A 14,872-nucleotide genomic window follows, 5' to 3' on the forward strand; every position below is an offset into this window, starting at 1 on the left:
GCCTTTGATCGAGAGCCCATAATTCCGGAGTTTTGTTTTCTTGTTTTCTCTTGTGACAGTGACCTTGAAGAGTGCAGGTGCTGTTTTGCAGAATGCTCCCCAGTTTGGATTCAAGTTAAAGTTTTGGGGCAAATGTTGTGTCCCTTCTTGGTGCCTCATATCAGAGGGTCAGTTGGTCCCTTATCGATGATTTAAGTTTGATTCATGATTAGAGTGATGATCTCCACGATCCCCTTTGTAATTAATGCACGCTTTGTTTTCAATGAATACAGTAGGGTAACACTGTATTCGGAGAAGGCAATGGCAACCCACTCTAGTACTCTTGCCTGGAAAATCCCAGGGACTGAGGAGCCTGGTGGGCTGCAGTCCATGGGGTCGCTAAGAGTCAGACACAACTGAGCGCCTTCACTTTCACTTTTCACTTTCATGCATTGGAGAAGGAAATGGCAACTCACTCTAGCACTCTTGCCTGGAGAATCCCAGGGACCGGGGAGCCTGGTGGGCTGCTGTCTATGGGGTCGCACAGAGTTGGACACGACTGAAGCGACTTGGCAGCAGCAGCAGCAACACTGTATTCAATGAAAACCTTGAGCTCTGGCAAATGCTGGGTGAGCCAGCTCTAAGTATCTACTCAGTCTTTGTTCTCAAGCTGTTTTTAAAGAGGACAATGTCCTAGGAAACTAGCTACAAAATACACAGTTTTCTGAAAAATGTGGGTGGATGCTGAGATAAAGCAGTATCAACTCCAACATTTAAAATGAACTGAAACCTGAGACTTGAAGAGGAAAAAGGAGTCAAGCACAGGAAGATGGGAGTAGAGGGGGTGGAGGTGACCCTGCCAAGCTGGGAGGCTAGAAAGAACTGAAAGAGGGGTGCATGGTGATCTCCAGGAGGGAAAAGTCACAGGAGAAGGTCCTGATCTGATCCTAATAATATTGAGCATGTAGCATGTGCTAGACACTCAGATTTTAAGAGTTTTACATGCTTTGTTGTTGTTGAGTTGCTAAGTCATATCCGATTCTTTTGTGACTCCGTAGACTGTAGCCAATCAGGGTCCTCTGTCTATGGGATTTCCCAGGCAAGAATACTGGAGTGGGTTGCCATTTCTTTCTCCTGGGGAATCTTCCCGACTCAGGGATCGAACCCGTGTCTCTCGCATTGGCAGGAGTATTCTTTACCACTGAGCAACCAAGGAAGCCCCTTTTACACGGTTTAACTTGTCTAATTTTCCCCATAGCCCTATGAAGTAGGTGCCATTACAGTTTTTATGCTGTAAAATCTACAGCACAGAGAGGTTAAGTTGTTCGCCCAAGGTCACAGAGCTTGTAAGTAGCAGGGCTGGGATTCAAACCTGGGATGGATCTGACTCCACTGTCTGTGCTCTTAACTATATCAAAAAAAAGAGGAAACATAGTCTCATCTAGAGAATAGAATATGAAAAAAAGATTAGAATCAGAGCAAACTGGGCTGTGCGAGGAAGTTGTGTTGATTAAAAAAAAAAAACATGTGGAATGGGAAAGTAAGACAAAAGAAAGGCCCAGAAGATCAAAGAGAGAAGAATGTTCAGGGCTAGAAAGCAACGTAATAAAATAGGCCAAGGTTTGGTTGGCCACCCTCAGTCCATGCCCAACCCCCAGCCCAACCCTACAGGCAGAACTCTCACAATTCCTCTCCTGCTGTGGTCCCAAACAAAACCACAGTATTTACATGATCTCAAAGTATCGCTTATTAATTATGGAGGGAAAAATAGGAGCTTTACAGCCAGCAACCTGGCTGACTCCAGCTTAACCAAGTGTCCGATGTGAACATACAGAGGGGTCTTAGGGAAGGTTCTGGAAGGAAATTTTGGGGACAGTGTATGAGAAGGGTTTTATGAGGAAGGTGCTAGATGAGAGAGAAGGGCAAGTCTTGAGGTTCAAGGGTCTATGGGTGACAGGTCAAGGTCCATTGAGTGGAAGACGGCGTGTCTCTGGGAAGGAAGGGGAACTCTTACGACTGAGCGGTTCTGAGAGCTAAGAGCAAGTCATTAGGAAGGGACTTGATGGGAACAGTTTGGGTGACAAAAAGGTCACAACAGGTCCGTCCGGGAGGTTGGGGTGGGTAAACTCTGGATGACTAGAGGCCAGAGCGTCTGGGGCAGGGGTCTCTAGGGGAGGCCTAAAACGGTATACGAGGCATAAGGCTCTAGGGCCGCAGCCTGCAGGTGGGGTCGACCCTGCGGTGAGCGCGGCGGGCCAGACCCAGGATGGGGAGATTTGGAAGTGGGCCTTGAGGGGCGGGGCCGGGGCGGGGCCGGGCCGCCGGCCGGGTCCCCCCGCGCTGCAGGGGGCGCTGTGAGCCTGGGCGGACCCGGGCCGGGCGGCGGCCGCTCCTGGTGAGCGCGGCCCCTTTTCCGGGTTTCCTCCTCCTCCTCCTCCTTCTTCGCCGCCGCCGCCGTCGCTGCCCCTTTCCCGGCCGGCGGCTGCCGCTGCTGGTGCCGCCGACAGCGCCGCCGCCTCGGAGCCGCGAGCCGAGCGGAGGCCGCCGCGGAGCGCGAGCGCTGCCCGCCCCGCCGCTCCGCCGGCCGCTCCAGGGCCGGGCCGGCTCGGCCGGCGCCCCCTGCGCCCCCCAGCCCGCCCGCCCCCGCGGGCCCGGCCTGGCGCGGCCGCCCGCGGCCGCGCTCCTCCTCCTCCTCCTCCGGCGGCCCGCTGCCCGCCGCCTCCTCTGCCCGTCGCCCCGCGCCCCTCGCCGCGCCGCCACCCTCGGCGCCCCGCGGCGCCCCCCGGTCCCGCCCGCCATGCCCGGCCCGGCCGCGGGCAGCAGGGCCCGGGTCTACGCGGAGGTGAACAGCCTGAGGAGCCGCGAGTACTGGGACTATGAAGCTCACGTCCCGAGCTGGGGGTAAAGCCGCCGCAGCCCCCCTCCGGGCCCTCGCACCCCCACCCCCACCCGGCCGCCCCCCGCCGCAAACCGCACTCGCCCCCTGCGCTCTGTCTCCCTGCTGGGCCCGCGCCTCCGGCTCTGGAGTGGGAAGCAGACCCTCCCCACCATATTCTCTCCCCGCTTCTCGTCCCTTCCTCTCAGCCGTGCGCACCCCTCTCACCCCGGGGAGTGCTCTCTTACTGACAAGTGTAGGGATCCAGGGACCAGAGCCTGGTGGAAGTGAAGGAGCAGCCCTTCCTTCTCACGCGTTGGGGTTTCTGTTGGGGTGGGAAGTCAGCAGCTGTCCTCTTGAGCTATTAAAATTCTCTGCCTTTTTGAGGTTTTTGAAATGAGGCTGGGTGGGAGGAAATTTTTTAAAGACGTCCAGATTCTCAAAGCGGGCGCTGTCTACCTTGCGGGAGTGAAGTAATAAGGCAGGTGCTGTGGGCAGAGGGCCACCTGTGAGCCTCCAGGATGGATGCTGTGCTCACCTCTCTAGATTGGCTTAGACCCCTGCCTTCCCACCTTGTCTCCCCCTAGTTATGAGGGACCACTTAGGAACTACGTCCAGTGAAAAGAGCCAGGTTTATGTTGTGGCTTTCATTTAGGGAATAAGTTACGGCATGAGGTATATAGACACTTCCAAGTGCTTGATCAATGGAAGCGCCTGGATGAGGATGTGTAGTGGGCATAGGCTTGGTTAACCCCAAGTCCTGGCATTTATGTGTCCTTCTTGTCTTTCCCAGTAATCAAGATGATTACCAGCTGGTTCGGAAACTTGGTCGAGGAAAGTATAGTGAAGTATTTGAGGCTATTAACATCACCAACAACGAGAGAGTGGTGGTAAAAATTCTCAAGGTGAGTGTTTTATGAGTGGCATTAAAATTTCTTTTTCACAGGTTAGAAGGATACAAACTACTCCAACCACATTCTAGAATGAGCAGGACAAACTCATTTTACAAACCTTCTGCCTCATGTCCCTCTGCTACTCCTCCCACACTGTTTTTGTTTGAACTTTTTTACACACAGACCTTTTTCAAATCTAAACATTGTAGTTCAGGAACATCCTTGTTCTAAAATGTAATTATGGGCTCCCAAAGTGAATATTCCAAAGAGCCTCCATTTGTTACAAACTAAATAGGTATTCACATGCAAGTAGAGCCTCTTCATGAAGAGCCCAGTTGATACAAAGGCTCCTTAAGCACTGAATTTGTTATTCCAGAAAGAAAGATGGAAACAGAGTAGCTTCAAAGAGGAGTTTGAAGCCTGAGTGCAAGGAGACACCCCAGTGAATAATTGCTTGTTTTTTCTCTTTTGGTGATAAACGTTTCAGATGGGGTACATACAGTGAGCCAGCAGGGCCAGGGAGGTTCATAGTTGCTTATCAGCCAGTAAAAGTGAAGTTGGGAGCAGTAGAGAGTACACTTAGAATCGCTAAAATAATGATTGGAACAAACCAGCCTGAATCTGGTTTAGCAGCCTAAGTTTCTAACAGATACACACTTTGTCATCTCTTGGATGGAGATATGATCTTAGGAAGTATGAAGAGTTGGCTAAATTCTCTTCCAGGTAACTGGTTGTGTAGCTTTGATAATGTTTTACAGGATGGACTAAAAAATAGTTCTTAGAATCTGTGAAGGGTATTCATTATTGCCAGATTATTTCACTTGTGTGCATGTCATTTAGTGGAATCTTGAGGTGACCAAAGAGCTAATTAATATAAGCACTTTTACACAAACAGGAGTTCCAGTATGGCCATTTTGGAGAGGCTCTGTGGATAAGAATGTAGGATTGAAAAGCTTTTTTTGTCATCTTAAGTAGAGTTAGGGCAGCTGTGTCCCTATTTAAAAAGAGGGGTCAGGCTTGAACTGTCTGAAAATCGCTTTTCAGAAGAATGAGCGACTCTACTGATACTCAGTACCAGCCTAGCCTAGTGATGAAGAGACAGGATTACGGTTGAGAGAAATAGGCAAGTTACTTATTTGTGCTGTCAGAAATGCTGGGGGTAAGAAGTGAGGAACTGATATTGAAAATGTGGAGTTTTTGACTCTCCTCTTCCCTAAATATGAATTGCACCCACAGAATCATGTCATCTTTTTTGTTATTGTTTTTCTTCACAGGCATAAATACTTAAAAAGATGCTTTCTTCAGAGAAGTCACCTGGGAAAGCCATACAGCTTTTTTCTTAGTATATTAGCATAAATGTTTTTACTATAAGCTGCTTAAAATCTCTCTAGGAAGCAAGCAAGGCATAAATTGAAGTTAGGAATATCCACATTCCATTGCTGTGCATTTGGAAGAATGAACTGCTGACGCTAAAGCAATTTCAGAAAAATGTCTAAACTTTCATGTGATTTTAGAGTAAGCATCTTTAGAGTAAGCGTGCAGCTTCCTGTGGTGTCTTTTTTGAAAAGGAACAACATTCAGGTGTACATGGAAGTAACAGTATGTTCAGTTAGAGAAGCGTCACATTGCTCTTTGGTCATCTTTGTAGAGAACTTCGTAGCCTCAGTTACTAGATGGTTTTCTCCCTGCTCTGAAGATGCACAGGATATGTTTAGGGAACCCTGTATGGAAGCTGAAGTTTATATTTAACCCACAAGAAATGTAGGCACAGAGAAACATATCTGACATCACTGTGTTGAAGTAACCCTCAGCCAGGGCTCCTGTTTCCTATTTCTCCCTGTCTCTTACTGCTCATTTTGGCATTGGGTTGTAAGATCTTAACGTTGAGCACAGAGAAAGTTCCATTGTTCTGAAATAAGACTTGGGAGGCCCCCCTGATGTTCCAGCTGGCTCAGTGTTTCTTGTATCTTTTCCACACAAGTCCTTCTCGGGGTGCAGCCCACACCACCTTGTTTCTGCTGATGAAAAGCACACTCACTTTTGTTTTTCAAAGCACTGTGACATTTCTATCCAGATTTTCTTCTGTCTGAAGGATGGGCTAAGAAACTACTGATGGTATTGTTGGCTTTTCTCTTTCCGACAGGCTGAATTAAAGTAGATTAAAAATAGTGTTTTGTTTTTTTTTTTTAAAGAATAGGGCCTTTATCCAAAGTTATGTGCCCCTATTCAGATAAGTCAGAGTTATGACTAATACTACTATTGTCATGTTTGGCCACGGGAAATTAGTTCCTTAACAGAATGCCAGTTGCTCATAATTTGAAGGACTCCAGAGAGAGCTTGCTCTTCATCTTGGCCTACTGGATTTCAGCCGCAGGAAGGAACTTCTGTGTTGATGTGCACACGGTGACCGAGACAGAGTACGTTCCTTGAGGACAGGAACGGCCTGCTGCTTTGGTGAATGTTTCCATCCAGTGCTTTCCAACATATGAGAATGGTTGGATGATGAATGACAGAGGAATTTCTTATCTCTTCATTTACATCAGTAGATGTCTAAATATTAATAAGAGGTTTTAGGAATTTAGAAATTGGTGAGCAGAATGTTTTTGGCCTGAATTGAGATTCTGAAACCGAAATCTTCAGAGAACACTTCCCAATCAATAGGGAGGTTGTGTCTTTTTTTGACAGAAGTTGTTTTGAGAAGTGGGGCGGGGATGGTAAGGGTTAATATAGCAGGGCAGAAAGCCGCTTTCATGCCTAAAGTTTCATCTTTTGATTTTGAAAAATCATTTTTTCAGTTCTTTTGTAGTACCTTTTAGGAGAGCGTACACAGAAATAAAAGCATCTGGCCACTTTGGACAACTTTTAGCACTTTGTGAGTATCACCTGTGTGTGTGGATTTCGTCTCTTCTTGAAGTCCTTGGGAGGCTGCAAATTCAACTATTTTCTAAATAGAAGTTAAAAGCAATACCACATTTTAAAAAACAAAAGTGCAGGTTTTTGGACCCATGCTACAAGTACTGGAAATCCTCATCTTAGGCTTCCTGTTGGTATTACTTCGTATAGAGTTTGTCCGTTCCCTGTCCCCACCCCCCCCAAATTAATTATCAAGCTTCAAACAAAGAGTGGTAGTAATACAAGTTTAACTTTGTACTGTTAGGAGGTAGTGTTAAAGATGATTGATCCCAGATCCTTTTTAGTTACTTCACAGTTGAGCTGGTGGCTATGGAGGTTTTATGAAAGTGATGTTTTTTTCTATTTCTACTTTCTCAGCTGGTAGGTTTTTTGCCCTCTGTTTGCTTTATTAGGCAAGTGTACCAAGACATCCACTACGTGAAATAAGACATTAATGCTAATACGTCTCTTGATATAAAAAGAGGATTGTTAAAGTATTAAAAATAATACAAATTTTAAAAATTGTGAACGAGTCAGTGCTGTATCCAGTGCTGTGAGTGTGGGGTCGGAGATTCAGAGTGTGGTCAACCTGTGAAACAGAATCACATTAGGGAAGCATAGACATTATTAGAACCCAAACCTGTTTTTACAGATAAAGCAAGACCCAGGAGAACCTGCAACTTGCTCGGGGTCCCGTGGCCTGTGAGATAGAAGCATTGGGTTCATGACCTTCCATCCCTGCTGCAGAATCTTGGTAGATGTGAGGGGCACGAATGGGACATCAGCTGGATGTTCTGAACTGAACTGGAAAGATGGATGAGCATGCACTATAAGTCAAATGGAATTTGTTTCTAATGATTTTTGGAGGTGTTCCGTCAGGTGAAGGAAATACCTGACGTCAGTGGGTTGCTGCTTGACATGTGGGGTAGATGAAAGCCTGGAGAGCTATTATAGGGACTCGGACTTGGCTTCTCTGGTTTGTATCCACAGCAGCATATTTAACGTATAAGTGAAATGTTATTTTCCTTGTTTGACATCATAGGGACCAGTGTTCTTATACTTTTGTTTTTAACACATACAGTACCTCCAGATCTCATCCTAATGACTTGCTAAGAGGGCAGAGCCAATAGGAGAAAGGACTGTATCATGCTCTCTGTGAGATGCAAAAGGCCTACTATGTGCCTCACTTTTAAATTAAAAATTTTTTAAATCCTGAGGATAACAATTGCCCTCAAGAAATTGATCGTATATTGGGGAAGATGAGAGTTGAAAAATCGGGGGGAAATTTGTTGTGAAGAATAAACACTGCACAAATAATGTTGATATTTAGGTCAGTTGCAGTGGATTCTGCCAGGGTAATAAAATAAAAGCCATCATCCAGACTGAGCATTCTTTCTGTTCTATCCTGCAGTCCTGACAACCATTGTTCATTGTAATTGTTTATTGCAGGTGATGAAATTAAAATCTTAGTGGGGCAGTTGTTGATTTGGTAGTGGAACAAAAATAATCCCAGGTTTGAAGGTTCTGAGCTGTGTTCCTGCCTTCCTTGAATGTATCAGTTCAGTTGTGCTTGGAAAGAAATTAAAATAGGACTTTGCCTGTTAATATTTGCTGGGATTTATTGAGGTCATAATTCTTAATGCCTTTTAGTAGACATTAGCTTGCAAATTCAGTCACAATTAAATGCTAGCAGTTGAAATCATTCTCAGATCCGGCTTTTTAAAGATCAGCTCTGAGTAAGTAAATAGGACAGATAACTGACTTTATCAACTTTCGTCTTTCTGAGCAGCCATCACTAAATTGGTCTTTGTTTTAAAATGTTTAATGTTGCTGAATAGGGAAAGAGAACCAGGACCGCATTGAACAAGATTTGGATCCCATTGAACCAAGATTGCTGACTACCTAGGACTCTTCACCTGAGGGCAGAAACCTGAAAAAAATCTTTTTTTTCTTTCTTTTCAGAGCTCTTGAACAGAAAAATTTAAAGGCGTTTTTCCCCTTTAAATACTCTCTTTAGGTGTATGCCAAAATTCATTTATTATTAAAACTTGAATTAATACTTTAATTTCTTTTGTTTAGCTTTTTTATTTACTAGACTTTGAGTATAAGTTGTTTTGTTAATAGCTAAACTGATTCAGTTAGAGCCAGATATTCTCTGAATTGGGATAAATGAACCGTAGGCGAGAGAAGGGCTTTTAGTTCAACATGGAGATGAAATGTGAAATGGTGGAAATGTATTTTCCACTTCAGTGGTGGCGAGTGAGTGTGGACAGTGGGCTGGAGGGCCAGAGCAGCCTCATTTTTGTACAAATTCATGGTCTGTCTTCCTTCAGATGCCAAGGATCCTCCCTTATAAATCCTAACTTTTTCTCTTGAATTCTATTTATAGAATGTAAATCATCACAGTCATAAGTATCTGGGCATTCATTGGTTTTTCGGCTTCTGGAGGTCTCAGGTTCAGAGGAGTAAACTTGAGGCTAGGGAGAGTTATCTGAAGCCTGATTCCTGTAGAGACTTGGTGCCCCTGCTTTGGAGGGTAGTATCCTGCACTGTTCATCACTTTCCTTACAGTCTTTTGGTCTTTTCTTAGTATGTGAGGACTCCAGCTGCACTGTGGCTCCATTTTGCCACTTCAGATTTGTTCTGCTGTCCCCAGTCTGACAGGTGACAATTGGGCAGTCAAATGTGCTTCACTTGTTCTATGAGTTACCTTTACACACAGTGAAAGATAATGTTCATCTGAACTGGATTATCCAGGAACTGGGTGCCTGCCTGATACGTTGCTGAATAACGGAACAAGGCAAGGCTCTATATGGGACATTGTCCTAGAAGCAGCTTATTTAATGGTTACCTTGTACTTGTTCACTTTTAGAGGGAGAGGAGGGTTTTGGTGAACACAGGCTTCTGGCCATTGTTTTTTTTTTTCCCTCTGTTGCCACTCCCACAGATTTGTAACTACTTTCCAGGAGTGGATGACAACTCTAGAATTTGTTGGGGCTTCCCTGGTAATTCAGTGGTTAGGATGCTGAGCTTCCATTGTGGCAAGGCACAGGGTTGATCCCTGGTCAGGGAACTAAGATCTCACATGCGTCACAGTGTGGCCAAAAAAAACCCCCAGAATTTTCTTACGTTGAATATACTGGTTACATTTGGTTTTTCTTTTAACTTTTTGACAAAATTTCAGACCACTGAAAAATTGCAAAAATTCCCATGTATCTTTCATGCAGATTTCTTAAATATCTTTTTCTCTCTTTATATATATACACCCACGTGTCACACATACAGATATGTATGTATGTGCTGATATATAACTATATTTCTTTTACTTAAGTGCTTGAAAGTATGTTATTTATCCCTAATTTCCTATATTTCCTAAAAACAAAAGCAATTTCTTAAATAACTCAATGCCATGATCAAAAATCAAAAATTAATATTGATGCATCTACAGCCTCTGTTCTCATTTGCCAGTTGTCCTTATAATGTTCTGTAGAGCAAAGGAAAATCTAAGATCATGCGTTACATTCAGTTGTCATATTTTTTTAATCTGGAGTACTTGTTTAGTCTGTGTGTTTCGTGACATAAACATTTTTAAAGCTTGTAGACTACTTATTTTGTAGTATATCCTTCTCTGGCTGTTTTCTGACCAAGTTTGTGTTTGATGTTTGAGTGCTTCACTTTTCCAAAGTATTGAGTTCTGTAATTATGAAAAGGGAAATAGTCAAATTCCTAAGTGGACATGGAGAAAGAAGCACAGTAGCCAGATCTGTTCTGCTGAGAATCCTGACAAAATGGAGTGGGCACGATTGTGGCAGCTGGCTTGGAAGAGTGCAGCCAGGCTCCAGTCCCTCAGTGCAGCGCCCTCTTACAGGTGACGCAGGTGTTCTGTGCTTTATAGTCTTCCTCTGTTTGGTGTTCAAAGCTGTAGCTTGGTGACCAGCAAGAGATGGTAGTTTCTCTGGCTTGTGTGTATCTTGCGTTTCCACCCATCCCACTGCCGCCGCCACCACATAGACACAGTCTTTTCCATCTTTTCCATCATGGCTAATCCACTGGGCTGTCTTTTGTCTATGCCTGTGCTGTTGTAACAGTGTCTCGGTGAGGCAGTACTCCTCTTCGTAAGTTACGATGCTCCCATGGCCACACTTGGGAAATGAAAGCACAGTGGCTAAGGGCGAGGCCTGCAGAGTCAAGCCGGCTAGATTTGAATCCTGCCCATGCTCTTTACTACTAGCTGTGTGATCTTCTGCAAATAGCTCAACTTGGCTGAGTCTACTACATAGGAATTTTGTGAGAATGAAACATGAAAATAATGGACCTAACATCTATCGACTTCTTCCTATATACTAGTTGCTGTTTAAGTACTTATGAAGCATAATTGATTGTGATAATGCTTATTTTTCTAGAGCTGCTTTAATTATTCTTCAGACTCTTTAGCCCATTTATGACAAGAAATAACATGCATAATGCTGACATTTTTGATTAAGGTTTCCGCTTTGCCTATCCAGCAGATTGAAAGGTTAGTGGGTAGCAGGGGTTTGCAGTCACTGCTGTGTCAGAGGTTGGTCTTTTCCTTTCGTGATCCATCATCTCTTCCTTTAGGAATGGGGTCTGTTGCGAAGCTTTACAGCTCTGAGCTGATTTCAGAGTCTAGATATTAAGGAAATGGGAGTGGTGACAGGAAACGGGAGCCAGCAGCTGGGAAACAAGTTTGTAACTTGATGTCAGTGAACTGGTCTTCACTCCTAGAAGACAAAATTACATGCGACCCGTTGGAAGAGCAGGTGTCTTACCAGTTCGTTTCAGTTTTTCCATTTATGAGTGCATGATAGACAGCTGTTGAGAGCTATAATGTTTGCCATTGGGCAGTTAACTAGTAAACATTTTATTTTTAAAGTATGACATAGGCATTCAAAATTTCATGTGTCCTAAATGTAACTACTTAAAAGATTTGACATGTAAGCTGTATGAGTCTGTGAATTATTTCACATAATCTTAAAAATTCTTATGGACAGGCTCCTCTTAAACCTCATTTTCTTCCCCAATCTCTTCTAATTTAGACATGCCCTTGTGCAAGATAGTGCAATAGCCATTTGATAGAAATATTGTTTTAAAGTTTTATTTATTAACTTCAAAAGGAGTCTTACTTCTGATTACTCTTGTGTATTTAAGCCAGTGAAGAAAAAGAAGATAAAACGAGAGGTTAAGATTCTGGAGAACCTTCGTGGTGGAACAAATATCATTAAGCTGATTGACACTGTGAAGGACCCTGTGGTAGGTGCCTAGCTGTTGAAGGGGAGAGAGAGAGAGTGTGTGTGTATGAGAGAGAGAGAGAGAACCTGAAAATAATGGGAAACATTGTTATAATATGCTGGGAATGATTGTGTTTGTCTTTACTACTAAACGATTTTGAAAACCAGAAAAAATCATGGCGGCCAGTACTTTGGCCACCTCACGCGAAGAGTTGACTCATTGGAAAAGACTCTGATGCTGGGAGGGATTGGGGGCAGGAGGAGAAGGGGACGACAGAGGATGAGATGGCTGGATGGCATCACCGACTTGATGGACGTGAGTCTGAGTGAACTCCGGGAGTTGGTGATGGACAGGGATGCCTGGCATGCTGCGATTCATGGGGTCGCAAAGAGTCGGACACGACTGAGCGACTGAACTGAACTGAAAAGTATTTGTAGGAAAAAAAAATCCCTTTCCCAGTTTTATACCTTATTATTTTGATTCAGTCCACGAACGTTTGCTTCAAAGCTCCCTTATGCTCCTGCTTTTCTCCCAACTTTGAAAGCTTATTACTGCCAATTAACATTATTTTACCTCACTTAAGTAAGCCTGACATTTGAAAATCTGGGTTTACAGAAGGAGATACGAAGTGTGTCCATGTGGACACTTCCCGTGGAGAGCTGAACAGATCACAGACCCCTTGAGGTCACGATCTTGCTGTTTCTCATACTGGTCTTTAATTCGGCATCCACCATTAGGGCTCACATGGTATATGCAGATGCAGTTTAAATATTTTTGTTAAAATGCTTAATTTTTATCCATTTAAAATATGCTGTTTAATTTTGTTTTCTCGTCTCCTTGGAATTAACCTAACCTTAAGTATTTATGATTAGGCAAGCTTCCCATCCAATTTCTGTTCTTTTACCTCTTCTACCTCAAATATTTCTCTGTTCTCCCATGATAGTTTTTTAAGAACATCTTTGCTTTTGTCTGCTAAAGACATTCTCATAATGTAGCTAGCATGCATTGAACACTTACTATGTGCCAGGCATTATTCTGAGTGTTTAATGGAATTATATCATTTAATCTCTACAACAGTCCAGTTGGGTGGGTACCATTGTTGTCCATGTTGTCACAGTGCACAGGTAAGAAAACTGAAGCCTGCAGAGGTTAAGTAAGTTTCCCAAGATTACAGTTTTTCCTTTGGATCCTAAAAAGATTGAGAAGAATGGTTACATGCTAGATTATATCTAACTGGCATTAAAAATATATCCCAGCCTGGACTTCTCAGGTGGCTCAGTGGTAAAGAATCCTCCTGCCAATGCAGGAGACTCAAGAAATGCGGGTTTAATCCTTGGGTGGGAAAGATGCCCTGTAGAAGGAAATGGCAACCTGCTCCAGTATTGTATTCTTGCCTGAAAAACTCCATGGGCTACAGTCCATGGCATCGCAAAAGAGTCAGACACTGCTGAGCACACACACACACACACAAGTTCCAAAAGTAGGAAAATGACTGTTAAGTGGATGAACATTAAAGGTTTACTATGTTTAAAAAAAAAAAAATGTGTCCCAGCCTAATCAGTTCAGATTGATTTTACAGTAACTCTGGACTGCATGGTCCTTGGAAAGGGCCTGCACTGTGAGCCAGTATGCAGTTTCACACCCAGTGCATCTCTCTCTTGTCTTATACGTGTGTGTGTGCGCTAACAGAACTTAGCGGTTCCTGTCATTATTTTTGTAATGTTACTTAAAGCATGCATGTTTTACATGATACGTAATACAAGTAAATCAAAGTGAATGAAAACCAACAGGGAACCGTCGTCCCCTAACTTGTCGGGGGACAGGCTTGCTCCTAGCCTATAGAGAGATCTGGTGGTCTTGTTGAAACCTTTCAACACTGGGCTAGCGAGGAATCCTTGGACTGCTCCTTGTTCTGGTAAAGACATGCATGCGTGCACTGTGGCCTGTTTGCTAGGTAACTTTTACCTACTTCCTTGAGCAGAACTGCACAGTCATAAAGATTTTCATGATTTTATTTCTTCCTATAGCCCTTTAAGCCCCTGCTTTTCTCTCAATTTTAAAAGCTTATTATTGCCAATTAGCATTATTTTACCTTAAGTAAACCTGACTTTTGAACATCAAATGTTGACCATTTTGTATTCATTACATTAAAATTTATAGTGCTTTAAAAGTATTTGATTTTATATGGTTTTGGAGGGAAGCACATCTTTGAAAAGAGACATTCTCTAATTATCCCTAGCCACGGCATAATTTCACATTATACCTTAGTGACGATCATAGACTTGGGAGTTTTTTTGGATTGTGGAAAGACCAATGGTAAATTCCCAAGACCTATGATAGTTTTGTAAAATGCGTTTGGTTCATTAAACCAAGGTGAAAACTTATTACTCTCTTTGTAGTTGACAGGCTGGAACACTGCAGAGCATATACATCTTCACATAATGTGTCAGGCCCACTGACAGGTTGGTCAGAGAATAGACTCCTAAAAAACAAAAACAAAACCTTTATAATGAAAACTGCAACCATTTACAAAAGTAAAATGAATAGTATAATGAACCTATTTGCACACATCACCCACTTTAGCTCGTTAATCAGCTTGAGGCACTTTGTTTCATCTGGACCTCACCTACTTCCCCACCACCCACCATCCCCAATTGTTTCGAAGCAAATTTCAGACATAACATTTCAAGGGGATACTTTCTTAATAAGCTCTCCCTAATGAGTGAATCTCTCTTTCATCCAAGTGGGATTTGGGGATGGGCCAGTATGACAGAAGCAAATTAAATTTATTGTTTGAATACTTAACGAAGCATTAATATTCTCTCTTGCAGTCAAAGACACCAGCTTTGGTATTTGAATATATCAATAATACAGATTTTAAGGTGCGTATATGCTGTTTCTTTCTGGCATGGGGTTAATGGGGAGTGGGGAGGTGGTGATAATTACTGCTGATACTGTGGAGCACAAGGGAACCAGGAAAGGT

The 14,872-nt window shown here is 43.5% G+C and overlaps 1 protein-coding gene across 4 annotated transcripts in view; it reads left to right on the plus strand.

The window, feature by feature from the left end:
* The first annotated feature begins 2,421 nt into the window (after window positions 1-2,421).
* Window positions 2,422-14,872, plus strand: part of CSNK2A2 (casein kinase 2 alpha 2) — a 35,274-nt gene continuing 22,823 nt past the window's right edge. Inside the window, exons 1-4 of one of the 4 annotated variants that reach the window (XM_070388344.1) lie at window positions 2,422-2,880; window positions 3,648-3,759; window positions 11,809-11,910; window positions 14,721-14,771. In XM_070388344.1, coding sequence (XP_070244445.1) covers window positions 2,777-2,880; window positions 3,648-3,759; window positions 11,809-11,910; window positions 14,721-14,771 — 369 coding nt within the window. In that variant the 5' untranslated portion in view covers window positions 2,422-2,776. The remainder of the gene's footprint in view (window positions 2,881-3,647; window positions 3,760-11,808; window positions 11,911-14,720; window positions 14,772-14,872) is intronic. The other 3 variants (XM_070388343.1, XM_070388342.1, XM_070388345.1) reach the window with 3 other exon arrangements.

The sequence above is a fragment of the Bos mutus genome, chromosome 18, assembly GCF_027580195.1.
Source record: "Bos mutus isolate GX-2022 chromosome 18, NWIPB_WYAK_1.1, whole genome shotgun sequence".
Lineage (NCBI taxonomy): Eukaryota > Metazoa > Chordata > Mammalia > Artiodactyla > Bovidae > Bos > Bos mutus.